General features: G+C 60.3%; 1 protein-coding gene across 1 annotated transcript in view; it reads right to left on the minus strand.

Moving 5' to 3' along the window:
- Positions 1-7,253: 7,253 nt before the first annotated feature.
- Positions 7,254-26,863, minus strand: part of ADAMTS7 (ADAM metallopeptidase with thrombospondin type 1 motif 7) — a 53,873-nt gene continuing 34,263 nt past the window's right edge. Inside the window, exons 9-24 of the mRNA XM_050800037.1 lie at positions 25,289-25,433; positions 24,604-24,696; positions 24,046-24,191; positions 22,499-22,668; positions 22,042-22,175; positions 21,004-21,124; positions 19,521-19,765; positions 19,098-19,239; positions 16,120-16,246; positions 15,381-15,594; positions 13,669-15,090; positions 12,578-12,730; positions 11,957-12,130; positions 11,730-11,876; positions 10,407-10,569; positions 7,254-7,627 (exon numbers count right to left, since the gene is read on the minus strand). Coding sequence (XP_050655994.1) covers positions 7,470-7,627; positions 10,407-10,569; positions 11,730-11,876; positions 11,957-12,130; positions 12,578-12,730; positions 13,669-15,090; positions 15,381-15,594; positions 16,120-16,246; positions 19,098-19,239; positions 19,521-19,765; positions 21,004-21,124; positions 22,042-22,175; positions 22,499-22,668; positions 24,046-24,191; positions 24,604-24,696; positions 25,289-25,433 — 3,754 coding nt within the window. The 3' untranslated portion in view covers positions 7,254-7,469. The remainder of the gene's footprint in view (positions 7,628-10,406; positions 10,570-11,729; positions 11,877-11,956; positions 12,131-12,577; positions 12,731-13,668; positions 15,091-15,380; positions 15,595-16,119; positions 16,247-19,097; positions 19,240-19,520; positions 19,766-21,003; positions 21,125-22,041; positions 22,176-22,498; positions 22,669-24,045; positions 24,192-24,603; positions 24,697-25,288; positions 25,434-26,863) is intronic.

Below are 26,863 nucleotides of genomic sequence, written 5' to 3' on the forward strand. Positions count from 1 at the left end.
GAAAAGCAGAAGAGGGAGAGTCCGTGGCAGGAAAGGCAGGTGGGCTCGCTAGGCGGAGCTCAGCTGGCACTGTGGTCCCATTGGCTGAATAGCACAGACAACCTCTAGGAACAACAGGCCAAGGCGCGTGAGCCCGCTGGCCAGTGGTAGTGCTTCAGTGGGGGCCAGGGACCCTGCCTTTGGTCACACAATAGCAGCTATGATGGCACTTGGGAGGGAGGGAAAGGGGTGGCTGTGTGTCCCTGCCTGGCCTGTGGAGTGTGTTGTGGGATGACCGTGTGTGTGGGACTCTCACCTAGATCGCCACTGGATTGCCGACAGATAGAAGAGGTGGGACCCTGACTATCACCCCTGCTCTGCAGTGGATTCGGCTCTCGGCACTCCCAGGCTGGGAGCTGGATGCCCTGCCCTGGCAGCATGACTCAGACTGCACGACAGGTACGGTGTGCCCAGGATGATGTTCCTAGACCTCTGGCCACCTCAGAGTCCATCCCCACACTCAACCCCCTCCAAGCTCCCAGCCCCTACACCATGAACCACGAGCTCTCTGCCCTCTCTGATGGCTCCAGAGAGCACCCACACCTGCCAGCTTGGGAATGGAACCTGTTTCAAGAGCCCCCAGGCTCAGTCATGGAGGCTGGTACCTGCATCTGGCCGGGACGCTCTGCACCTACAACCAGGAGTCATCCACCAGCCCCTGTGGGTGTGCTAACAGTGGTCGTGTTGATGTCACCGATGATGCTGGGTGCCTCCATCAGCATGTGGTACATGTGCAGCATCTTGTCGCCCGGCTGTGCCTGCTCTGCTGACTCCTCCATCAGCGTGTTCTCATCCCCATGCTAGTACAGGTTGGCCAGCAGTTCTGAGAAGATGAACTCGTTGGTCTGAGAGTGGGCAAAGAGGGAAGGAGGTTAGAACCTGACGCCTGTGCCACCCTGGCCGCCCCACCGGGCCCTGCTAGGACTGTGTGCTGGACTTGGAGCCCCAAGTATGGCTTTTCAGACTTGGCTTCTACACTGCTTCAACTCGAAGATCTGCCTCCCAACCACCTTTTCCCACTCAGATGGGGACACTGAGGTCCAGAGGAAAAGTCACCTGTCCAATATCACAGATCTGGAAGGGCACCCAGGACCTATCATGCCACCAGGACACCTGTCTACTCAGTTTTTAAAAATTGTTTTTGGAGATAGGATATTGTTCCATCGCCAGGCTGGAGTACAGTGGGCGATATCACCACTCACTGCAGCCTCAAACTCCTGGGCTCAAAGTGATCCTCCAACATCAGCCTGTCAAGTAGCTAGGACTACATGCACATGCCACCACCAAGCCCAGCTAGTTTTAAAATTTTTGCATAGAGACCAAGTCTCACTATGTTGCCCAGACTTGTCTCGAACTCCTGGGCTCAAGCAATCCTTGACTTGGAAGAGCCCTGGGTTTATGGCCTGGGCAGCCAAGTGTTCAGGAACCCTCCCTGGCCACACAGTCATTGCCTGTTCTGGGCCACCCTCGTCCCCTTGACCACAGCTGTTGGCTGCTCTGACGCTGACAGCCGATTTGGACACTGGGAGCTGAGGTGCTGGCTGAGGCCATGCCAGGCTTCCAGGAGGTCGTCACTATTTTTAGGGTCTTTTATTGGGGAGTGGCTTTGTAACAGTTTCAGGCTTACTAATAGCACCCACAACAGTGTCCTGATTTCTGCCAAATGAGGAAGGATATGAGAATCATATTTGCTGGGGAAAGTGATTCTGAGTCCTGGGGTGAGCCTGGAGAGTTTCTGTTCATCTCGTGTTGGGTCAGGATTCCTGAGAGTGACACGGAATGAGCTCACCCATGCCGACAGCTAGGGCTGTGTTGGGAGCGCCGCTGCCCTCAGTTCTGTACTGGGTTCCAGGTGCTCCCAGGAGGAGCAGAGGCGAGTGGGCATGGCTCTGGCGAGTGCCCACCCCTTCCCTGGCACCGCAGGTCGACCTGGCCCCTCCCACACTGCTGGGCCTTGCATGGTCCTGCAGCACCTCCTTGTGAATGGCTCATGGTACGGTCTCCCCTGCAGCTTGCTTTAGAAAGCAGGGTCGCCAGACTGACAGGTGTTTTAAAGAGTGCTGAGGCATGGCAGCAGGCTCCCTGATGTTATCAAGACTGCAGGGGCCCATAACCCGCCTGTGGGCTGCAGCCTCAGTGTTTTAATGAGCTCCCCAGACTAGAGGTTGCAAGGAGGCCAGTCCTGCAGCACAGTGAGTGGCCTTCAGAAACACAGGGAGGGAGTTGTGTGGTCAGCTGCATTCAGGAGATGGGGATTAAACAGGATTGAACCAGGCTCTGCAGCAGAACTTCTGGGAGCCTTTCAAGGTGCTGAGCATCGTCTCCCAAATTTAGCTGACCACGGGGCGCCTTCTCATCTCCCAGAGGAATCTTCCAGGCCTGAGGCAGAGGTGGGGTCTGGCTTCCCAGGTGCCAGCCTGGGCTCAGAGGCCTCTGTCAGCTCCTGACTGAGGAGCAAATGAAGAATTACACTTCGGGCTCACGTTCTGCAGCACAGGAGGGGTGGGCGCCTTAGGTTTGGGGTTTGTGGGGGCTGTGGGCTGACAGCTATGGGGGAGAAAGTGCTGGTGAGTGGGGACCCTGTGCCCCGTTCACATGAAGCCTCCTCCCGCCTGGTGGGGCTGGCAGCCTGGTCCGCAGAGCCAGGCAGGAGGTGGAACCTGAGAAATCCACAAGCGGGGACCCCTGTGCTCGGGTCTTCCCTGTTCTCTGGTGCTCCCATGTTCTAGAACACACGCTGGGGAATTCGGAATTTAAATAAAGCTGGCCTTTCTGACCTTGAGCCTCTGGACGAGAGTTAAGCATGTCCAGGCAGCGGGGTTTGGAAACACAGAAGGCTGCGCCCTCGTGTGCGCCGTGTGTTGACAGGAACCCAGGCGGCTGACGGCAGCAGGAGCAAATGGCCTGCTCCACTAGGGACGGGCAGGAAGTCCTTCGGGGCATTTCTGTTTCATCACAGCTTTTCCTGGGGCTGGTGAGTCTGTTGGGCCTTCGGTTGACAGGAAAGGAACGAGCCCCTGTTGCTGGATGCAGAGCATCTGGGGCCTGGCAGAATCCAGAGAGGGGAAGATGGTGGCCCCGTGTTGGAGGAACTGGCTTATTTTGTGATCCCCAGAGACCAGCGTGGCTGACTCCTTAGTGCTAGAAATCCATAGCCAGGCCTCAGGACAGCTTTTGGTTTTATTTTTATTAAGCCACTGACCAGTGGTTAGGAGCAAGTGATCACAACCTTAACATTTTTATTGTAAATTGGAGCCTTGACCTGGGGATAATGTGAAACCCACGAGCTGCACGTTTCTCTGTAGACTGCATCTGGACACTTGTCACATTGCCGAGTGGCTCTGACAGTCATCGCCAGGACTGCCTGGGCCTGTGTTCATTCCCCCAGTCAATCAGTCCTGGGACACAGACGTCCCGGACTCAAGCCCGGTGCCAGGCCTCATGCCTACCTGAGGATGCAGACACATCCGCACCTGTCATCACCATGCAAGTGCCGGGCACTCTTCTCGGTGCTTATGTGTGGGAACTCGAGTAATCCCACACACTAGGAGGTGGCACTACTGTCATCCCCAGTGTGCAGATGAGGAATCAGAGGCCAGAAAAGGGGGTGACTTCAGTCACACAGCAAGCATGTGGCAGAGCTGGAGTCCAGGCTGTCATTCTGAACCTGCCCCTGGCTGGGCCATTGTTTCTTGTCACCTCTCTGCAGAAGATAGGCCTCATTCCCTACGTCAGACCCCCAGCCTGGCCAGTGCTCTTCCCACCCAGCCCCAGGCCACCTGCTGTGCCTGTGAGGGCTGTGTGTGAGCACTCACGTGAGCGCTGCTGATTCTCTTGTCTCTCCCCTGTGTCCTGCCAGAAAGCAGTTGAACCTCTGTTAATACTTTTGTATGCTTTCACTACAGTTTACATTTTTATAGGCTATTTTCTCAAGGTGTTTCTAGATTCTACATATCTATTTTATATAACAAGTTCTTACGTTATGTGTGTGACTCCCTTGTATCTGTGCCAGCCTGAGCCTCCGAGTTGCTCTTCCCTCTGGCCCTGACTCTCAGCGACTCACTGTTGTGATGTGTGGGCCCACTTCTTACCCCAGGTAGCCCCGGGCGCTGCCTGTATTCATGCTGACAGCTGTACAGTAGCCGCCAAGACTGCTGATGGCTGGAGACGGTTCTGGTTCCAACTACGGTATATTGATATAGGAAGTATTCTAGACAGATGCTCGGTTGGGTTTTCTAACTACAAGTTTGTATGGCACAGATCCCCACCCACCATCCTATAGTTTTGTCTTCCTGTGTGTTCCGGGACTTCTGGGCAGCTGGGCCTGCCCGGGGAAGTCCTTGCAGGTGGGAGGCCATACAGAGACCTAGTGTGTGCCACTGAGTGTCCCACCGCTGCTGGGCAACTGGAGGACTGCAGGGGGCGCCAGGTGACTCTCCTTTTATATCATAGCAGCTCCTGTGCTGACCTTCAAGTTACATTTTGGAACTGTAATACTAAGGAAGAAATAAACTAATTTGTATGATATTCTGCACTGAAATTCCGTTATAGTCACTAGTGATGAGGCTCACCCCAAGGGCTTGGAGGGTGGACCAGGGCTTATTGGTGTTGGGGGGTGAGGAGGGGCTCTCTGACCTTCCAGCCTGGTGTTTCTGGGTGTCCCTGCCCTTGGCTCACCCTGGGGCGGGTGCGTCAGGATGCCTTTCCCAGCAGTGGCAGCCTTTGGAGTCCCCAAGAACCATGGCCAAGCTGCAGGTGTGGGCTGGGGGCACCAAGGTGGGAAGCTAGGAGCTGGAGACTCCCTGTGTCCAGATAACCCCCCACCCAGCCACAAAGAACAGGCACGCTTCCTTCCGCCAGCTGTGCCATGCCCTGCCTGAGTCACAGGCTTGTTTGTCTCCTGCCTGGGCTGACAGCTCAGGCCCAGCTGCCACCGGAGACACCCCCAGCTGTCAGTGGAAAACACCCAAGAATGATGAAGACCAAAGGGGTTCCCATAGGGGTGTTTCAGGGGTGGCTCCCGCAAGGATTCCCAGACAGGGCAAGGCAAGGCCTGGCAGGCTTTTCCCTTCTGGGGACATGGATTCAGCGAGGCTGGGGGTTCCTGAAGTCACACAGCACAGCAGCGGCGGCAGAGCTGGGACAGGGACTGGCTCAGTGTGTGGGTCAGGAGCAAGTCGACAGGCTCTGCTCCCCACCCCTTGGAAGGGGCTGCCACCAGGGGCAGTTCTGACTAAGGCCTGGGAAGCCATGACTCAGAGCATGGGTCCCCAGGGTCTCTTTGGGCCAGCCGGGCTGCTGTAGACAGACAGGAAACACTCCTGACGCTCCTCCACCCGCGGGCAGCGCAGCGGGGCTGGACTCACGCTAGCTTGCCCAGCAACTTGCTTTCCTGCGTGAACTCTGGCAGGCTGCCCGCTTTGTGCAAAGCCGCCGCTGGGGCCTGCTCAGGGCCCTCTCCCTCTTCCACCTGCTCAGGGTGGCCTGGAGCTTGGAGGTGGGCAGTTGGAGCCTAGGATGGGCCTGTGTCAGCAGGGCATGTGCCCTTGGGCCAATTACTTCCTCTCAGAGCCTTGGGCTCCTCCTCTGAGGATGGGGTGTGTTGGTGTGAAACGAGGTGAGCATGTTGAATTGGGGAGCAGCAGGACACGCACCTGCAGGCAGCCACCCTGGTCACGCTCCCTCCCTCCCTTCCAAGTCCTTGGACAGACACTCATCGCAAAAGATTCAGCCTCTGATACTGTTTCTTGGTCTTAGTCCCTAAGGAGTCTTTTTTTTTTTTTTTTTTTTTTTTTTTTTTTTTGAGATGGAGTCTCACTCTGTTGCCCAGGATGGAGTGTAAAGGCGCGATCTCAGCTCTCTGCAACCTCCGCCTCCTGGGTTCAAGTGATTCTCCTTCCTCAGCCTCCTGAGTAGCTGGGATTGCAGGTGCCCACCACCGCACCCGGCTAATTTTTGTATTTCTAGCAGAGACAGGGTTTTGCCACATTGGCCAGGCTGGTTTCAAACTCCTGACCTCAGGTGATCCGCCCACCTAGCCTCCCAAAGCACTGGGATTACAAGCGTGAGCCACTGCACCCAGCCAGGAGTGATTTTCAGTGGTGTCTCCTCCATCCCCAGCATACACCCAGCCCTGAGTGGCCGTGGCTGCCACATGCAGGCTCCAGGGCCACACTCGCCTTTCGTCCAGGGATGTCATATGCTGGAGATAGAATGTGAGAGGTAACCCCTGTAGGCTGCAGGGTGACCTCTCTGAACCTTAGTGTCCCCACCTGGAGAAGGGGCATAACACCTTCCAGGGGGAGGGCTGAGGAGGAAATTGTCAACAACTGAGTCCAAGGCTCATAGACAGAGGGTAGGGTCAGCTCCAGGGCTGGGCCTGGGCCTGGGAGAACAGTGTCTGCCCCTTCCCCAGCCTCCTGCCCCTGGCCAGGACAGGACCCTTTTCAAAACACATTCATGCTCATCTGTTCCCTGCTGTGGGCACCACTGTCTGGCTCCATGGGACTAGATTTTATGGGAGGGGAAGGGGCTGTGGGTAGGCAGGTGCCAGGTGCTGGACCATCGATCAGCACGGTAGGAACCTGTTGCTGGGGCTGGTGGTGGGAAAGGGGCCACCCCGAGGCAGTGGCAATTAGCCCAGCCCTATCTCTGGGCACAGAGATGAAGGGACACATGGGGACACAGTAGGGCACAGCTGGCCAGCCTGCTCTTCCCCTCTCTGCCTGCTTTTTGTAGAAGAGTCAACAGATAGAACAGACAGGGCCAGGGAGGTGCCCCCGGGGGCCCCAGACCCCATCACTCCAGGGGGCAGTCCCTGCAAGTGACAAGATGGGCCCAATCCCTGTGGAACAGGTCTCTGAGGACCACAGAGTGGGGCCCCAGCGGACGCTGGGAGCCTGAGCTGGAGGCAGGCAGCAAGTAAGGGCCAAGCTGTGCCCCTGCCCAGAAGACCTTCCTGCCCCCAGAACCCCACCCTCTGCACACAGGCCTCCCTGGGCAGCAGCCCCCGGCTTCCAAGGCCTTCTGTGCCTCACCAGACGCCATGCTCTCATGGACCCGACTGCTGCTCTGCCCACTGCAGATGTGCCCCAGAGGAGCACGTGAAAAGCCGCGCCTGCCAAGGTGCTGCCGTGGTGGAGTTTTGGGCAGAGGGGCTGGGGGAAGAGTTTCTGACTTTTAAGATTCTCCAAATCCAGGATGAAATCACACTGTGCTTTGGAATGGTAGATGCTCATTTATGTAAAATCGTAATAAATGTTACACGAACTGTTAGAATAAAAAAATACCTTTTTTGATGGGGAGGAGGTCCCCAGCCTGCCGCTGGGTAGGGAGAGGGTTAGCACCATTAGGGCGCAGGGGGCGGGAGCTCCGCCACAGCCCGTGGTGGGCACTGAGGTCTGTCGGTCAGTCTGTGCATCCTGGCACAGTCAGCGGCGGGCAACCCGCTGATGGCCTCGGGAGGGGACGCTGTGGCTGGGCGGAGAGCACGAGCGGCAGCACTGCATGCGGATGGTCGGCAGCTGGCAGCGGCCCAGTAGGCGCAGCCTCTCACAGAACCCGAAGGACAGGCGGTCCCGCTCACAGCCTGGAGTGGGGGGCAGAGAGGCATCAGAATCAGTGGTTTAGGGTACCCAGAACCTGGCTCCCCACCCCAACCACCTTAAGGAGGCTCCAGCAGCTCCCCACCAAGTAGAGAGCCTCGGTTTTTGGAGTGGCTCGCGAACCGGAGTTGCAGGTCTCCAGCTGTTGCTGTTTCTGTCCCACCTACTCATGACCAACCCCAGGACTCGAGAACGGGTGCTCCTGGGCTGAGGTTTCTGGAGGAAAGGTCCTGAGACCCCACCCTGATGCCCTCACATGCCCGTGAAAGAGCCTGCCCAGGGCGACTCCCTGCCACCCCATCTCCATCCTTGCTCACCCCTGGTGTTCCCCAACAGATCCTGCCACAGAACTGCAGTCCCGGGGCCTCCTGCCAGCCTGCAGTGGCCTCTGTCCCCGACTCCCACCACCACCCCCTGCCCCAGTACATCTGTCCTGCCAGGCCTCTGTGACCACCTCCAGCCACGGGGGCTGTACTCAGCCTCGGGTTCTGGGTCACAGGGTCCCATCTCCTAGACCAGCCTCCCACTTCTCAGGTGGGCCACGAAGCCTAGAGTGAGTGGGCCTTACAGGCTGTCAGCCGAAACCAGGGACTGAGCCCAGGCCCACTGGGGAGGGAGGTCAGCTCCAGGCTGTGCTCATCAGGGCTGAGGCTTGGCTGGGCCCTCCTGCCCCAAGTTATCAGAGCTATTTTGGGAAGTGGCTTGTTCCCAGCCTCCTGGCCTTGCTCCTGATGCCACTGCCACTGCTGACAGCCCCCAACTGCTGCCTGGGCCCTGCTTATTCCAGCAGACCTCCCTAGGGAAGAGGAGCAGGAGGGCAGCAGCCCCTGGGACATCCCCCAGGCCCGGCAGAGGGCACAAGGCAGCAGGCAGGCTCCTCCACCCCAACTCCAGGCAGAGCTCCAAAGTGTACATCTGCAGGCATGCATCCTGGTCACCCCGGGGTGACCTCAGATACCCTGATTCACCTCTTGGGCCTTGGTTCCCTCCTCTGTCAACCCCACCTCCACAGCAAACGGATGTGGCCATGCTGTGTCATTGCAGTGACCACACACACACCAGTTTCCCGGCTTTCCACATGTCCCGCCAACTGTCCCACAGACCAGCAAAACATCCTGGGAATTCCAGGTCTGGAAGTCCAAGATACCTTCCCAGCCGCCCCTCCACTGTTCACTGGTGGCAGAAAACTCCTCACTTAGGACAGCTTCTAGTTCAGCCACCTAACCAGCCCCCATAGCCCACTCCCTGCAGCCCACTCACACCCGCCCCTGGGAGACCTTGCAAGCCCAGAGCCTCCTGGGCCATCCGTCCTTGGTTCTAGGCTGCCAGGCGCCTCAGTTCCTGTTCTCTGCCCCATCTGGTCCTCATCCCCGGGGGTCATAACCACCCTGCTCCCTCTGGCCAGCCCTAACCCTGAAGGTGAGAGACATGGTGCCAGCACCCAGCTTAGGCGACACACAGGAGCACTCTGAGATGCTGGCTAGGTGCATGCTGAGGGCAGGCAGGACAGGGTGGGGGCACTGCCACTGGGCCTTGAGGTTTGAGGCAGGAAGGCCACTCCTGCCAGAGGCAGGGTAACGAGGCATGGCAGGGGCCACTCTGAGCCTGAATGAGGGCTGCCCAGGAGCCAGTGCAGATAGAGAAGGCTGTATTGGACAAGGGGAGAAGGCAGACCGGGGAGATTGCAGGGGGCCCCGAATGCCAGCTTGAGGGCCCTGGCTGAGGACTCTGTCCTAGGGGTAGGGAGCAGACAGCCAATAGCACAGGGGCCACAACTCCTCACGCCACAGCTTCTGGATTCCTTAGACTGGCAGGATTGGCCCCAGGCCCTCTCCCTGACCTTGCAATTGGGGATGACAGTGGCTTTGGCAGAGGGGAAGAAGCCGCTTTGCCTGAGTATCCCCTCGATGCCCACGCAGTGCTGGGCCCTTCATGCCCAGACTTCATTTATGCAAGGATGGGGCTTGGCAGCCCCTTTATTCAGCACATGAAGGCCTGAGAGGGAAATGGAGCCCAAGGCCACACAGCTGGCGAGGGGAGCCTAGGTGACACTCCAGGGCCACCCCATTTTCTGCCCTCAGCACTGCTGAGAGCAGCTGGGGCTGCAGGAAGGAAGTGTATCAGTGTGTGTGTGTGTGTGTGTGTGTGTGTGTGTGTGTGTGTGTGTGTGTGTGGCAGCAGCGGGGTTGTGGAGAACCACCTCTAGCTCAGGCCCTTCCTCCAGGACCCAGCTGGCCAGGAAACCCCCCACCACTGGGATTAGCAGAACCCTGGAAGGGAGGCCCTTCCTGCCTCAAACCCCATTACCTCATCAGCAGGGCCCTGAAAGGGAGGCCCTTCCTGCGGCTCCATTGCTCACTCTAGGCAGTCCTCTGGCCAGGGAATGGACAGGCCAGGGCTAGGGACAGGGACTCACCCAGGCCCAGTTTTCATACAGCCTCAGGGACATCCCTGGTCTCACTGTGAAGACTGAGACCCAGAGGGGAAAGAGCTTACCCAGGTTCACACAGCAAATCAGGGGCCAGGGCCACTCCCTCTACTCCCCCGAGGTCAGACAGCTGCCTGCGGGATGTTGTATGACTGGGACTCCCCTTGACTGACTCCCAGCACAGCCCAGCCTCCAGCATGGCATCCTGTGGCATCAGGATTTTCAGTGGCCACATGGCTCCTGAGCCCAGACGCAATGGTTTGACGACCCAATTTCCCCATCGCCCTCCCCGCCCCACCTCACTTCAGTAGAGATCCTGGGGTCAGGGGACTCACGGGGAAGCTCGATGGGTTCACAATCCTCGGTGCCACACGGCCGGGAGCTCTCAGGCCAGGCCTCGTGACCACACTGGTCGCTGTCTTCCTCTGGCAGCCCCGTCTGGGTGTTGACACACTTGACCAGGCGCCGCTGGACGCCACCACCACAGGGGGCTGAGCACTGGGGGGAGTGGGGGAGGAATGAGTTTCTCCGGGGCCAGTCCTAACAATGGGGACAGTGACACCTCCTCTGGGAAGCCATCCCTGCGCCCTGTGCCTGACAGGCCTGCCCTTGCTCCCAGCCGCCCCCTGAGTGCCTCCTGGAGGACCTGGTCCCACTCCTAGAGCCCACTTGGTGCTGGAACCCCACTCTCACTTGTGGGATCGGCTCCTGCAGAGGGGAGGGGCATGAGAACAGTGGGACAGCCCTCGGGGTTCCTGGGCAGTGAGCCCCTCACCAGGGACATGCCTGAGAGGCCTGGGCAGGGGCCCCGGGATGGAGCCCTGATGCAGCGGTGGGCAGAGATGTGGGCGAGACACCACTGTGCCCGAGGAACAGGGCAGAGGACCTGCCGCAGCCCATGGGCAGGAAGGGAGGAGACAGGTTTCACAGCCGGGGCCCAGCCCACCAGGCTTCGTTGTTATCAGGTGTGGGTCTGAAAGCCCTAAACATGCGCTGAGTCTGTGCCAGTGTCGTGCTGTGCCCAGCCCTGTGCTTTGTTGTGTTCGTTCATTTAATCTTCCCAACCCTCCTCTCCCAAGCTGTCCCAATTTTACAGATGAAAAAACAGTGACCTAGCAAAGCAAAGCAACCTGCCCAGAGTCACTCAGCAGCCAGTGGGACAAAGACTCAACGCTGGCCCAGCTGACTCCAGGACCCAGTTCAGGGCCCAAATCTGAGACGCCTGAACCCCTGAGTTCCAAACAGGCCTGGCAGAAGGTGTCCTGCCCATCTGAGGGCCCTCTTCCGCCCCCTTCTGCCACTGGCCTTTGCTGGGCTCCCTGATACCCCCAAGCTCGTCATTCCTGCCTCAGACTTCACACCTGCTATCCCCTTGATCCCTGTCCTTGGCATCACTGACTCCTCCCTCGGGTCTCAACCCCAGACCCCTCCTTGGAAGGCCTTCCCTGACATCACAGCACACGTGCCCTTTCCTTGTCTGTTTCTCCCTGGCAGGTGTGAACACCAGTGGGCGGGGCCTCGTCCAGTCACTGCTGCATGCGCAGGGGCCACAGAGAGCCTGGCTCACAGCACACACTCAAAAGATCCTTCACCCAACCCAGGACCGACCAGGTGCCATCACGCACTTGCTCCCTGCTCCTCCACTCAGCCCGGCTCACCTGGCCCCAGGGCCCCACCACCCACTGTGTGCAGGGGTGGGTGTTGCAGGGCCGTGTGGTGTTGGGTCTCAGCGCCTCCTCGCAGAGGCCTGGCTCTGGACAGGTCACCAGACGCTGCTGCTCACCACCGCCACAGGCCTCGGAGCACTGGGTGGGCAGGGAAGCAGTCAGGGCACAGCCAGCATCTGAGGGCGTCCCCTCCCCCCAACTGAACCCCCAGGCCTCACCTCCCTCCAGGAAGAGGTGTACCAGCTGAGGCAGGGCTGGGCCCCGCAGGGCCTGTGCGCAGGTGGCTTGGCAGGCCCGGGCTGACAGTGGAAGGGCCGCAGCAGCCGGAGGTCCCGTGTGTCCACACACTGCACATCCCGCACTGAGGAACCTCCGCCGCAGCTGCGGGAGCACTGGGGACCGAGAGACGTGTGGGGACACATCCCCAGGTGCAGGCCCACAGGTGTGACCCCGTGAGGCGTGTGGCGGGAAAGGCATCAGGCCCACGCCCCAGCCCGGGGCAAATCCCTGAAAAGCCCCAGCGAGAGGCCAAGGCTGGCCCGCCCCAGGCAAAAGGTGGCATGGCCAGGGGCTGCCAGGGGCTGGGACAGACAGAGAAAGGGAGGAACAAAGGCAAGCTGGTAAAAGACAAGTCCAGATGGGGTCAAAAATACAGAGGAAAGGAAACAGGCCAAGCCAGACACAGACTCCCAAGAGATTCGGAATCCGGTGTGATCGGGCACACAGACGTGCAGCCTGGAGCCCTCCCCTGTCCTGCTGCTTTTGGAACACAGGCCGCGGGGAACCAGGGCTCCAACCCATGCCCTGGGAATGCCTGTCCTAGCTCCATCCTCACGCACCTTACTCCAGTTGCCTGAGTGCCAGGTGGCACAGGGCCGCAGGTGGCAGCGGCGGGCAGGCTGGGGCCGGCCAGCGGGGGCGCAGTCCTCATCCCGGCCAGAGCTACAGCGCACCGACCTCCAGACGGCACCCAGGCCACAGGTGGTGGAGCACTGCGGGGCACAGACCCGTGAAAGCCAGGCAGATCCCATCCCCGCCAGGCCTCTACAGCCAGGAAACTACCCACCTAGCCTAGCGAGACCTCAGCAAGACAGGGGCCCTCTTCTGGGCCTCAGTTTCCTTATTTGCAAGATAGGCTCCTCCACCCACCTCCCAGGAAGACCGTGAGAATGAAAAGTCAAATCCCCCCAGCAACCAACCGTCCCTGCTCACATGGGACAAAGGGCCTGTGTTCCAGTGTCATTGGTGCAGAGGTGGGGGAGGGGACCCTGTGGGCACCCCTGACCAGCTGTCCTGACCAGCCTCGTCGCTTCCCAGAGGCACCAGGGAAGGAAGGCTGGGTCCTGGGACAAGCAGCCAAATCGCTGGCGATCGATGTGCAAAACAAGTCCTATGGGCCTCAGCCTGCCCCTTCCCACCCCCAAATTAGGGATCTGAACAGAAGCTTGCTTCTCCTGCAGTGACCATCTGGGGACCCAGGGAGGGGGCCCTGGCCAGCTTCTTTCATGCAGCTCAGATGCCTGCAGGTCACTGTCAAAGGCGGGTGAAGTCACTTAGGGCAGAGCCAGGTGGCAGTGGGCTGAGCCCAGCCTGGAGGAGCCAGGCCGAGCCTCAGGGAAGCTGCTGCCTGCTAGGCAGGACTGGGCCTGGCAGCCATGCGGGGACCCTCCCCATTACACAGCTGTCTGAGCCAGTTGCATCCTGGGGTGGGCTGTGCTGCCAGAGCGTGCCTGCCCCTGCCTTCCCTGAGGCCCCCTGTGCTGCCCAGAAATGGGCCCCAGGGTCCCCTCATTCCCTTAATCCTGGGAACTCCTGCCCCAAGAGAGGCGAGACAGATGGCGCCTGTGTCCCACTCTGCTCATTTTCAGATGAGGAAACAGTCACCAAGGTCCCGCGCAAACTCCCAGCCCACCCAGCCCGCACCACTTGCCTGGCTCCAGTTTCCCGCTTGCCAGCTAGCGTTCCTGACAGCCAACGTGTCCGCGGTGGAGACGGCTTCAGCCAGGCTGGGAGCCAGCGGCTGGGTCTCAGGGGTTCTGTGGCTGTTGGCGGGGCTGTCCCAAGCGGGCGTGGACAGTAGCCTAGAGCTCAGGGGCACCTCAGGGCTGAGGGACTCAGGCTGGCCCTTGGGTCCTGGGTTCAGGGCAGGCTCAGGCATGTGCCCGAGGCCAGTCAGGGTTGTGGGGAGGAAGGTCCCCCACACTGCCACAGTCTGCACGTCCCATAAGCCTGGTCCTGGGGTTGGGAAGGTGGGAGTCCTTGGCTCCAGGGGGCTGTCCCTGCCCTTCATCTCTGGCAGATGGGCTATGGGGGGAGGAGGGGGAGGAGCCACCCCAACAGTGGGCCACAGTTCACTGTCCACAGGCCCCAGGCCACCCTCCAGAGTTGGCTCCCAGGCCACAGTCCCTCCTGTCCATAGCTCTGTCACATCAGGACTAGGAGAGGAGTGGGTACTGCCGACAGGGGACAAAGGGGGCAGGGACAAAGGGGGCAGCGTGGGGCTGGGTCTCAGAGGCGGGTGGGGTGCTCCGCGGCCCTCTGGTTCCTCATCATCCTTGAAAACCTCATTGGTCCTGTCCCTCCATGGAGGGGGCAGCTGGCTCTGGCTGTCCTTGCCAACTGGGAAGTCATTTTGGCTCTCAGGGGCGGCAGGCGTCTGCAGGCCATCAATGGAAACCCTGGGCCAGGGCAGGCTGGGGAGCCCAAGATCTGGGGCCCCTCTGGGGGCGTCTTCCTCAGGCAGGAAATTGATCAAAGGGTTCCCAGGGGTCTGCTCTGAGGGTGGGGGTGGGGAGTGGCCGGCCTGGCTGGGCCAAGGGCTGGGGGACCAAGGTCCCGGTGCCCCCTCCTCCTTGGCTGCAGGAGGCTCTGTGGCAGGCACGGGGCTACCTGTGGAGGGCACAGCAGGACCACTGTGTGGTGGGGGCGTCTGATCCCCTGTCTCCACCAGGTCTAGATCAGGCCCCTCAGAGGGCCCATAGGACAGATCCTCATGGAAGTTGATGAAATTGTAGTCGTAGTAGAAGTCATCCACAAACACGGGCCCCGGCAGGTCCAGCTCTAGGGCCTCCTCCTCAATGGCGTTGCCCATGGTGGCTGGCTTGGGTGATGAGACTGGTGAAGGGCGTGGGGCCAGGTGGCGTGGGATGAAGTCAGCCTCATTGAAGAGCTCGTGGCTGGAGGAGCCGCTACCTGAGCCTTCAGGGCCCAGTGTGTCCAGGGGCCACCGACAGGGTGGCAGAGAGCAGGTGACTTCGCTGGCTGGCTGCTGGGCCTCGTCACAGGGGACACCAGTGTCATTGGTGCAGAGGACATTTCGGTGCTGAGTGCCCTCCCCACATGTCACTGAGCACTGCAGGGGAAGCCAGGGTGAGGGGCATGGCTGGGTAACCTGTCCACTGCCCGATGTCAGAGTGGCAGAGACCCCAGCCAGCCCTCTCTGGTCCTGCCCAGCTCAAGGCCATGGCTGTGGACATGCTTGCCAGGGGCTTCCTGATCCCTGAGGCTTTAGAGTCAGGGGCTGGACCCTGGAATGCCCAGGCTCCCTCCCACCCACGAAGGCTCCAGGAAGGCTGTCTGCCTATCTGTAGCCGAAGACCAAGGGTGGAGCTGGAGGCAGGCCCCCTCCCATCCTACACTCACCTGAGACCAGTTCCCTACAGCCCAGGTGGCCGGACAGGGCACATGGCGGTTGCAAGGGGTTTCAGTAGGGGGCCGGGGAAGGTGTTCACAGGCTGGGGGCTCCAGGGCGCTCTGTTCATCCAGCCCCACGCTGCGGATGCAGAGCACGGCCCGGTGGGAGAGGCCCCAAGGCCCACAGGAGCTGGAGCACAGCTGCCACTCACCTGCCCACCACCTGGCGAGGGCACACAGGTGGCATCAGCATGGCATCAGATGGATGGCACCAGCAGGGAGCGCCAGGCTGGGCTTTCAGGCCCTCAGGGTTTGGGCAGAGCTGGGACTGAGGCCAGTGGATGATTCTCCAGAGCTCCAAGCCCAGGTAAGTGTCCTGCCCTCAAAGCCTGGTGACATGGCACAGCTCCTCCATTCCTGCCACCCTCCCCTCAGGGAAACTGAGCCTGATGACACGGCACAGCCTCTCTGTTCCTGCCACCCTCCCCTCAGGGAAACTTCCCTCAGGAAACTGATCTGAGGCCTATTTCCCCATCCAGGGACCCAAAGAGGAAGACCACAGGTGTCCAGGCTGGCCCAGGCTGGGGTGAGGGGTGACCGGGGGCTGGGGCTTCAGCCTTGAGAAGAGAATGAAAGCCTAGCTCCCTCTGCTCCTCCCCAGGGCCTCTGGGGACCCAGATGTAGGGGCCTGTGGCAGACTCAGGACACCTAGGGGTGGGGAGTTGGCGGGGGAGTGGGGTGGGCTCACCTGGCAGGGCAGGGCTGCTCGCTGCACTTCCTCTGGCGGTCATCGGGCCGGCCCAGGGGGTCACAGTGCTCCTCGTCCACGGGCCCTGTCTGCCGCTCCGAACAGTACACACTCTGCCTCTGCACACCTGGGGGCCATGGGGTTTAGCCTGGGACTGGCACCCAGGTGGCCACCGCCCAAGACCCAAAGACACCCTTTCTGCCAGAACCCTCCCAGAACAGCGCCTTACTGCCCATGTCAGGATGAAGGCAGACCTCCACCTCCACCTCCTCGCTATCCCGGTTCTCACTCACCCCCTCTCTCTTATGTAGTTTCCCCTCTGGCTGCCCCTGGAGGGGTGGCAGAGTGTGGAGGATTAACAGGTTTTTGGTGCCCCGACCCTCTGCATCCTAGCTGAAACCCTGGACAACTCATTTGGCCTCTCTGAACCTCAGCGTCCTCCTCTGGGAAGTGGGAGCAACAATCCTGCCTCCTCCAAGCCCTGAAGGGAGGATTGCGTGTGTGCTTGCATGTGCAGGCTCGGCCCACGCCCAGCACATCCTAAGAGCTCGATCCGTGCCAGCTGCTGCTAGCATGCAAACCCAGCCATGGCTCCTGCCACCCTCCTCTCAAGGAAACTGAGCCTGCCCTGAGGCCTATTTCCACATCCAGGGGCCCAAAGAGGAGGACCACAGGTGTCCACGCTGGCCCAGGCTGGGGTGAGGGGTGACCAGGGGCTGGGGCTTCAGCCTTGAGAAGAGAATGAAAGCCCAGCTCCCTCTGCTCCTTCCCGGGGCTGGCTTGGGTGATGAGGTGGGTGAAAGGCGTGGGGCCAGGTGGCCTGGGATGAAGTCAGCCTCATTGAAGAACTCGTGGCTGGAGGAGCAGCTGCCTGAGCCTTCAGGGCCCAGTGTGTACAGGGGCCACCGACACACCATCCCACCATCCACACCCTTCCCAATGGCTCAGAGAACATCTGGACAAGAAATTGGGCATCAAGGGGCAGCCCCTGCTCTCTACCCCTGTACTAGCCTTGGCACTGCTCCTGTCCTTCACACCATCTGCCACTGCCCACCCTGGGGCCTTTGCACGGCCACGCTCCTCACCTTAGACACTCACTTCCATACTGCCGGTTGAGGCCCAGCCGCAAGACCCCCTCTGCAGGTGGCTCTGTCTTCTCTGCTCCACCCCCTGCCCCGTGGTCCTGAGAGTAAGTTGTCCCTCCCCTGAGCTGCCGGTCCCACACCCATCCCCCTCTTTCCTCACCAACAGATTCTGATTTTGTTCAAGGCAGCAATGGGACCTGCTGAAAACACACCCCACTGCCGCTCCCTTGCAACTAAGGGGTCTGGGACACAGTCCTGGCTGGGGAGAAAAAGGCACAAGTCCCTTGCTGGGAGTCAGCCCTTTCCCCTCTCCTTCTTCCTGCCCGGTACACGGTAAGAGCCCTGGAAGGGAGGACACCATCTGTGACAAGCAGGAGTGTAGGGGAGGCTGCTGTGGCAAGGACAGTGTGGCTGAGGGCCAGTCAGCTTCAGATCCCGCCAGCTTGGACTGTGCACCTGGAACTTCCTGCCTGAGACAAAGAACCCCTGTCTGTTCTAGCCACCACGGGGCACTTGCCTCTGCAGACACTCCCAAGTGGTCCACCTGCGAAGCAGCCAATTTGCTGAAAGACAATTCCCCAAATGTCTAGTGCTGCAAATGTATGTATTGGTTTCCACGTTTGTCCAATTAAAGACACCTGTGTTAGGCCAGGCGCGGTGGTTCACGCCTGTAATTCCAGCACTATGGGAGGCCGAGGCGGGCGAATCACCTGAGGTCAGGAGTTCAAGACCAGTCTGGCCAACATGGTGAAACCCCATCTCTACTAATAATATAAATTAGCCAGGCATGGTGGCGCATTCCTGTTAATCTCAGCTACTCAGGAGGCTGAGGCAGGAGAATCACTGGAACCTGGGAGGTGGAGGCTGCCGTGAGCCGAGATCATGCCATTGCGCTCCAGTCTGGGCGACAGGGTGAGACTCCATCTCAAATAAAATAAAATAAATAAAGACAGCTGTATTAGATAACATGGGTTTCCTAGCTTTGGAAGGTATCTGCCCAGTTCTCCATTTTCGTTTTGTCATCATAATAGCATTTTAAGGAACGCTCAAATGTCTGTATCTCAGATTCCCGATTCTGAGACCCTGAGGACACTGAGTGTCAACGATGGGAAGACTGAGGGAAAAAGGGAGGACTAAGGGACAAAGCGGGAGACTGAGGTGTGGGGAGACCAAGGAACCGCGGGGAAGACCGAGTGGGGAGAGGAAGACTGAGGGGCATGGGTGGGACTGGAGGACAGGAGGGAGACCGAGGGGCATGGGGGGAGATTGAGGGGCATTGGGGGAGACTGAGAAGTATGGGAGGAGACGGAGGGGCAGAGGGGAGGCCGAGGAGCAGTGGGGAGGACACGGAGGGGCAGTGGGGAGGACACGGAGGGGCAGAGGGGAGATCGAGGAGCAGTGGGGAGGAGACAAAGAGACAGAGAGGAGGAACTGAGGAGCATGGGGGGAGACTGAGAGAAATATGGGGAGGAAGAGTCGGAGTTAAAGAAATTGCCCTACTTTTTACAAATAGTTCAGGGAAATAAGTCAGCATGGTGAGGGGCCACTGGACTAGTCTCCAGGACGCAGCAGAAATGCAGGCACAAGACCTGCCGGAGCTGAGCAAGGACACAATCGAGAGGGAGCTGTGTCCGCTGGAGGGAGAACGCCAAGAGCTGGAGCACACTGAGCACGCGCCACGAGCCAGCACCCACCTGCCTCATCCATTTACCCTCCCAGTGCGCCTGGGACATGGGGCGGTTGCCAGCCTCATCTCACAGATGGGGAACTGAGGCTCAGAGAAGCCAACTTCCAAACCCGTGGTGGCCCAGCAGTGAGCTGGAAGCTGAAGCCAGCGTCCCTGTCCACAGACGAAGCCCCTGCTGGCGGGGCTGTGCCTGCCCCACTTCTCACCTCTGCCGCAGGTGACTGTGCACTTGGTCCAGGGCCCATAGTGCCAGGAGAACTCGGGTGGCGGGACCTCGCCATGGCCGCCTGCCTCCCTGTGGATGGTGTACTCGTAGCGCACCCCGGGGTTGCTCTCCTGGAACAGCAGCTGGGTGGGCAGGCAGGAGCCCGTGAGCACGAGGTGTCTTCTCCATCCACCCAGTCCTAAAGGAGCCAACCCCAGCCACCTCTGTGAACTGCAGCTACACCATTGGGCCATTTTAAAGATAGGGAAACCAAGGTAGAGGCCACAGCAGGAGGGCCTGGCTCAGAGCCAGGCTCTGTGACTGACCCAGGGCTCACTCCTCCAGGACGAGACCTGCCATGAGGGGTGCTGAGCCTGGGGACTGCGCCTCCGCTCCCCCACCCTGGGCCTCGGGAGGCAGGCACCTGGATCCAGACAGGCTCGTTGGTGGGACCCGGGGACGTGAGGTTCTCCCAGTTGCCCCTGCGTGCGTATGTGAAGGTGGTCCCGGCCACCTGGTAGTCCCCGTTCCACTGGATGGTCCAGCCACCATTGAGGAAGTACTTCTCCGGGTCCTCGCTCCGCAGTGCCAGGAAGTTGGCAGCCTCGGCCACCTCCTGGATGCGGATCTCGCGTGCGCCGGCTGGGATCAGCCCCACGTCCACATAACCTGTCAGCCAAGGGTTGTGCGTAGGTTGCGCCCAGGGTGAGAAGGTTGCTTATCCCCACCCGCTTCCCTCACATCTCTCCCCACTTGCCTCCGCCTGCTGATGCCAAAGATTTCGCCATTAGCTTTAAAGTCTGAGCTCCCAAAATTGCTCAGATGTGTCGTGGGTCACCAAAACCCCACAGAGGTGCCACAAATCCTGACCCCGTGGCCATGCCCCGTCACCCCTCTCTTGAGGACCTAAACTGGTCTCATCATAAGGCTGGATCCATCCCCTACACTAATTCTCTTTCTAAAAAAAACAAAGTGCCCAGGCCTTTCTCCTGGGACACCCTCCTCATCCCCACACAGCCTGCTTTTATTCAATTCACTTCTGTCACACCCATCACATACCAGGCACTACTCTCAGCACTTGTGTAAGCTCATGGGTAACGGCCCTATAGCCTAGGTACTATTGTTATCCCCATTTTACAGATGAGCAGAGAGGCAGACAGGGATGGTAACGTGCATGAGCGTCCTGCTGGGATATGAGCAGCCTCCAGGGCCAGTGCTTTATCCACCACATTGCACTGGGATGAAATCTAAGCTTCTCAGCCTGGCATTCAAGGCCCCATAGCCGGTCCTGCCTTCTCTTCTTGCCTCCAGGCTCTGGCACAAGCACTTTCCTCCATTTGGAAGGCCCCTTCCATCACTTCTGAGTTTTATGATTCAGCTCAACTTCCACCTCCTACAGGAAACCTTCCCTGACTTCCCCACGCCAGGACCTTCTTCCTCGGTGCTCCCATAGCCCTCTGGGCCTCCCTCCACTGCACTGGTCACACCAGAAGCTTCTGCCCCCTGCAGGACTGAGCGCTTCGCCTGCATGTCCCCATCACCTAGCACACAGTCCGTATTTGAGCAATGCGTGCAAAACAGATCGGAGGTGAGGGCACAGAGCTGGGGGTCTCAGAAGTTTCAGGAGGAGACTACCATTCTTTGAAAGGCCCAGGGGCCACACACAAGCCGGGTTGGCCCTGCCTGGGGTCTCTGGGACAGGAGGACTCCCCATGGGGACAGGTCTCTGCACATGGGCCAGGGGTCCCCTGACTCCTGCAAGAATTCCACCCTAGCAAGGCTTCCCTGCTTAGCCATCTCCAGGCTGGGTGGGGACCACGAGGCCAAGGACAGGGGCCCAGGGGAGATGGGGAAGGGGTCACCAGGTGAAGAGCACACCCCTCCCCCACAGCAGTCCCACCCCATACCCAGGCCCTCGGCCTCCTCGAAGGTCCCGCTCACGGTGTGGCAGGTGGAGCCGTTGCCGTGGCACACACCACAGCGATCCTCCATAGCACCGGAGTCAATCTCAAAGTCACAGCCCACGTTCTGCAACACACAAGGAGGGGAGGCTCCTGGTGCTGGCAGCCAGCCCTCTGTGGCCCCAGCCCCGGGGGTCAGCCAGGCTCAGGAGGAGAAAGCTGGGAGTGGGGGTCAGGAGGCCTCTCTCTGGCCCTGCCCCACCCCAGCTGTGCCTCTGACCCAGGTGAACTTCTCTACCTCCCTGAGCCTCAGTTTCCTCAGATGTGAGATGGGGAGACCCATCCCTCGCTTAAAGGCATGTCATGAGCATCACATGAGACAAGAGAAGGAAAAAGTTCTGCAAAGGCCACGGGCAGGCAGGGGATCTGACGCGCCACGGGCTCCTGACCAGCGCGTGCAGGGAATTTCAACGTCAAAGGCACTGGGGGTTGGCACCTCCCTGCTGGTCCTCCTCAGAGCCCAGGCTTTGATACCCCAGAGGCTTAGAGGGCAAGAAGCAGGGACAAGTAGGTGGCTGGGGACATAGGCAAAGAGGAGAGGCCATCGTTGTTATTAAAAATAAGAATAGATTTTGTTACCAAATACTAAGCACTATTCTTCGGGGCTCAGAGCCCTTCATGTCACCTGTGCCACCTCATTTAACCCCTTCTGTCAGGGAGCAAACCACTGCCTGGGGTCAGCCAGCCAGCAAGAGGTCAAGTCACTTTCTGGGCTTTGGTTTCCTGGTTGGGGCGATGCTGGTGCAGGCATCCAAGGAGATGCAGGGGGCGAGGCCTGACTGGTAGGGGTCCCCAGTGCCAGGAGGCATAGTAGGGGCTTTGCCTTAGAGGGCTTTGCCTTAGGGTAGGGGCTGGGAAGCCCAAAGGTAGAGCATAGGGAGGGTGGCCTGAGGAGGACCAGGAGGGACCCAGGAGAGAGCCTGAGGCCCACCAGTGGGGCTGGGGGCAGCCGGTGCTGGGAGAGCCTCTTCTAACCAGGCACACCTTGCAGATGCCGTTGATGCAGAGGTCCCTGCTGGCCCGGACCTGGTAGCAGGGGGTGCCATCGACCACGGCATCGCGCAGCTTCTCGGCAAAGTACTCATTCGAGGGCCGGCAGTGCAGCTCGCAGGGGTTCACTGGGGGCCCAAGTAGAAGAGCCATCAGCAACAGCTGGGGCAGGAGTGTGAAGGCCACCAAGAAGACCCCTCTGTGACACACATCCATAGCAGGCTAGAGGCTCCCAAGCAGCACCAACATGCTGGAGGCTCCGGCTGGGCTGGTAGCTATCTGCAAGGCTGCAGACTGGAGAGCTAGGGGTGAGCAGCAGCCCCAGGGGACATTGGGAGAGGCCCAGGCTTGGGGTGGAGACTGGGCCTCCTGCTTGCATCACAGGGTAACCTTGGGCACACACACCCCCAGCCCTCTGAGCCTCAGTGTCTCCATGGGAGGCAGCACTCACCATCATTGACCACGGGCACCCATGTGTGCAGCTGGCCCTTGTAGAGCATAGCGTCAAAGTGGCTGCACTGGATGTGGCGGAAGGAGGGGCGGCCAGCGGGGCAGGCCTGTAGGTTGCAGAGGCGGAAGCGCTTCCGCTCACCCACACAGTATCTGCCTTTGTATTTGGGCCTGTGGGGAGGACCGGGGTGCGCCCCAGTGAGGGACTGGTGAATACTACTGCATGGCCACAGCCCAGAGCGAGCGGCTTCCTCCTGCACCCACACCCCGAGATGCCTGCCGCCCAGCTTTGTGCATGCTGCTCTCCTCCCTTGGGCTGCCCACCCTGTGGCCCAGACACACCCTCCCTGTTTGTAAGGACCTGTGGGGAGGTGGCAGCAGGAAGCCTGAGCTCTGCCCCCAACCTGCTGTGTGATCGGGGGCAAGTCTTGAGCCACCCTCTGGGCCTCAGTTTCCTCCAGTATAAAGTGAGGTTGGGGCTGCCTCTGCAGAGGGCTGTTGAGAAGCTGGGACAAGCTATAGGCATGACTGGCACTGGCTGGAGGGACTGCTCCAAGTCTCCGACCCATGACACCAGCATCCTAACGAGCCCTTGAGTCCTCAGCCTCCCTCCTGGTGGCAGTACCCCAGCCCGGGCCTAAAGGAAGCTCCCAGGGCCCCAGCCAGCTGAGAGGTCTGACCGAGCACAGCTCCTGAAACCCTCTGCATCTAAGCCAGGGTCGCTGACCACCACCCAGCTCAGACCTGGAGGCCAGGAGGCAGGAGGGCCACAGGCCAATCTTGGGTAAGCACAGGGCCCTGGGTGGGGCTGACTGTGAACCCCATGCCTGCCCCAGGTGGCCTCCGGAAGTGAAGATTAGCCGGGTAGTGTCTCAGGTCTACAGTACCACTGGCCTCTGCATCTCACCAGATCTTCACACCCCACTGTTTAGACGGGGAAACAGAGGCCCAGAGAGGTGAAGTCACTCACCTCAGGCCACCCCTTGAATGCTGTCATCTCCTCCAAGCTGCCCTGTCTCATCTCAGACCTTTGTTGTGCCTCTGAGGCCACCAAGCCCCTCCCACTGAGTGCCCACTACAGACGAGCTGCAAAACTGAGGGCCTGGCCTGTGTAAACTGCATTTGTCCCCGACTACAACTTTACTGGATGGGCACTGCTGTTATATAGACGGGGAAACGGAGGCCCAGAGAAGGGGTGAACAGAGGATTCGAACTCAGAGCCATCTAAGGTCCAGGGCCCATGCTCTTCGCCACTGCCCTCTCCTGCCTCCTTCCAACCAGCAGCTGCTTTGCCATGTGGCCTCTGATGAGTCTCTCTAGTCTCTGGGCCGCAGTGTCCCGCTCTCTGGAAAGGGGTCAGCAGTGGGGACCCTGTCAGCCCCCAGAACACTGCTTGAAAGTGACTCAGGGTGCCCTGGACACTCGGACTGACCATTATGAGGACGCTTCTAAGAGCCAGGGGCTGGGACAGAGCCAAGCTCCTGCAATCGGCTGACTGCTTGGGTCCCTCTGTCCCATTACCCAGGGCACCCTGGGCCCCACACTCACGTAGGCTGCGTGCACTGCCGCTCGGCGCTCTGTACACCCACACCACAGCTCCGCGAGCAGATGGACCAGGCGCTCCAGCCGGACCAGCCACCATCCACCGCCTCGGGCCGGAAGCCCACGGGTACGCACTCCCCATTGAGACACCACTACTGTGACAGATGGAGGTAGAGCCACCCCACCCCCCAGCCTATCAGTCATCCTCACCCTAGTGAGAACAAGGTGGGTGGAAAGGCTGCGAAAGGCACAGAGGGGAAGGATGGAAGGTGAGAGAGACCCCCTCACAATCATCACAATCATCTGTGACCCAGGCCACAGGGAGGAGCTGAGCAGGGAGTAAAACAGCCCACGTGCTGACTCAGCTGAAGACACCCTGGGGAATCATGGAATCAAGCCCTGGCCCCAGTGCCTCCGCTTTGCAGATGGGGCCTTGGGGGGCAGAGAGTGTGGGGCTCTGCTAGGAGCACAAGCAAGACTGTGAGCCGGGGCTGACCCCAGGGCCCGGTCACAGCAGGTCTGGCCTCTCCAACACCCACCGCCGGGACTGGGGACATCCCCTACCTTATTCTCCCCACACCGGGTGCCGTCCACGGCTGCATCCAGCTTGGAGTGACAGGTGGTCCCCACAGAGCACCAGAGTGTGTGGCAGACATTCTGCAAGGAGGAGGCCATACCCTCACCCCCTCCCAGTGCCGCCACCCACCCTGCCCCCTCCCTGTCCCCAAGGGTCCCCTGGGCACCCCTCCACATGGCAGGGGCCTACAGACCCCCAGAGGTCCCTTCTTGTGTGCCTGCTCCCACCTTCCTCCCCGGACCATGTGGTGGTGTGGGGCGCCCAGGGCTGTGCTCCTCAGAGCCGTCCCCAGCTGTCCCCACCTCTCCGGGCCCAGCCCCTCCTCTGGAAACACTCCCGTTAGAAGATCACTTCAGGTGATCTTCTCCAGGATAAATAGACCCTCCCCACTGGGGTCCCTTTTCCCTCTCATGAGCCAGCTCCAGAGAGGCTAAGGGACTTGCCCGAAGTGTCACAGTTGGTCCATGGTTGACCCAGAATCAGAGCTGGGTCTGTGGCCGCCCATCCCTGGCCTCTCCCACAGGCCACTTGACATCTCACAGTATCACTCGGGGGCGCAGCCCAGACCAGGCGAGGTTACTCCCAGGCTGGCATCCACGGGCTGGTGAGAGCTGTCGCCTGAGCCCTCCTGCCGGGTCCCCATACCCCCACACCCACACCGGCCCCACTCACATCCATGTCCTCACAGAAGGCAGAGTAGGCCCCGTACTGGAGGCGGCACTGGTGGCTCACATCATAGAGGACGCCAGGTGGCACCGAGGGGAAGTCGATGATGTCCTTGGCAGGAGGGTCGTCCAGGCACAGGCCCCACCCACGGCTAGAGATGGGACGGGAGGATGGAGGGGGCGCAGCCTGTGAGACCCATCAGAGAAGCCTCAGTGGGGCCGGGAGAGGAGGAGAGGTGGGAGGGGGCACAGAGCCCTACAGCTATAGGAAACTCCAGCCTCCCCGCTCGGTTCAGCTGATCCTCCAACCACAGCCAGCAGCACAGGCCCTCCCGGCCTCTCTCATCTCATCTCCTGGGCACTCCAGCTGGCTAAACAATCCCAACCCCAATCCCAGCCCTCTGCACACGCTGCCAGGGCCTTCCCTCAGAAGGCCTCCTGGACCGCCAAGCCCTCATGTGGCGCTGCCCTCTGACCCTGCAGCCTCCGTCCCTGAGCCCAGACCCTGGAGCCAGGCCCAACAAGGATCCAGAGAACATCACATCACAGTTGACACGACAGAGCCTCCGATGGCCCCACCCAGGCAGAGACCTCGGGTCATCTGTGGAAGGGCGAGGTCTGGAAAGCAGCCACCCCCGGGAGAGAGCCCAGGGCAGCCGTGCCTGTCCATTTCCCCCACCCACCGACAGGGCTGGCCTCCGGCCTCCACTCCTGTCTTCCTCCAGCCAGCATTCCCTGGCAGTGGTGGCAGGGAAACTGGCAGACACGAGCAGGAGCCATCTGTGTCCACCACACACTCCTGCTGCTGCAGTCTGGTGAGGACAAGGCTGCCCAGACACAACACCACGAGGCAGGGAGCACAGAGGTGGGGGCCCTGGGGAGAGCAGCCCAGGCCCGGCTGGCACTCACTTCTGCCTCTGCCTCACTCTGTACAGCCCTTGGCCATGCTATTGTTTCTGGGATCGGTGACCAGCCTGCTGCCCCTGCTGGAACTTAGGCGGGCACCACTATGGCTTAGCAGCAGGAGTGCCCTAACCCGCTGACCACCCCACCTATGGCTCACTGCTGTCCTGGGGGAGCGTTTGGGGCCTTCTGGGGGCAGCAGTGGCTGGGGAGAATTGAGCCATGCAGACATGCAGGGCTGAGGATGACCCAGGCAGCCACGACTTGGGCAGAAGCAATGGAGGGAGGCAGGACCCGTGGGACCTGGGGCCTCTAGCCAGGCAGGGGACATGGGGAGGCACAAACCCTCCAGTTCTATAGTCTGGGTGGCCTCAGGGCAGGTGGTGCCAGGCCAGAGGGCCAGGATGAGCATACAGTCCTGACTGGGACAGGCGGGGGTTTGCACAGGGAAGAAGGGCAAAGGTGATGGATGCTGGAGTCCAGCAGGGAGAGAAAGACACTCCGAGATGTGGAGAGGCTGGGAGAACATGAAAGGGTCTGGAAACAGGGCCAAGACCGCTGAAGGCAGGTGTGGAGAGAGGCTGGGAGGGTAGATCAGACCATGGAATCCCAAAACCCAGATTTCAGAGGAGCGGGCCTGGCAGCTGGGAGACCCAGGGTGGGGTGGGTGGTCTGTGTG

The sequence above is a fragment of the Macaca thibetana genome, chromosome 7, assembly GCF_024542745.1.
Source record: "Macaca thibetana thibetana isolate TM-01 chromosome 7, ASM2454274v1, whole genome shotgun sequence".
In the NCBI taxonomy this organism is placed as follows: Eukaryota; Metazoa; Chordata; class Mammalia; order Primates; family Cercopithecidae; genus Macaca; species Macaca thibetana.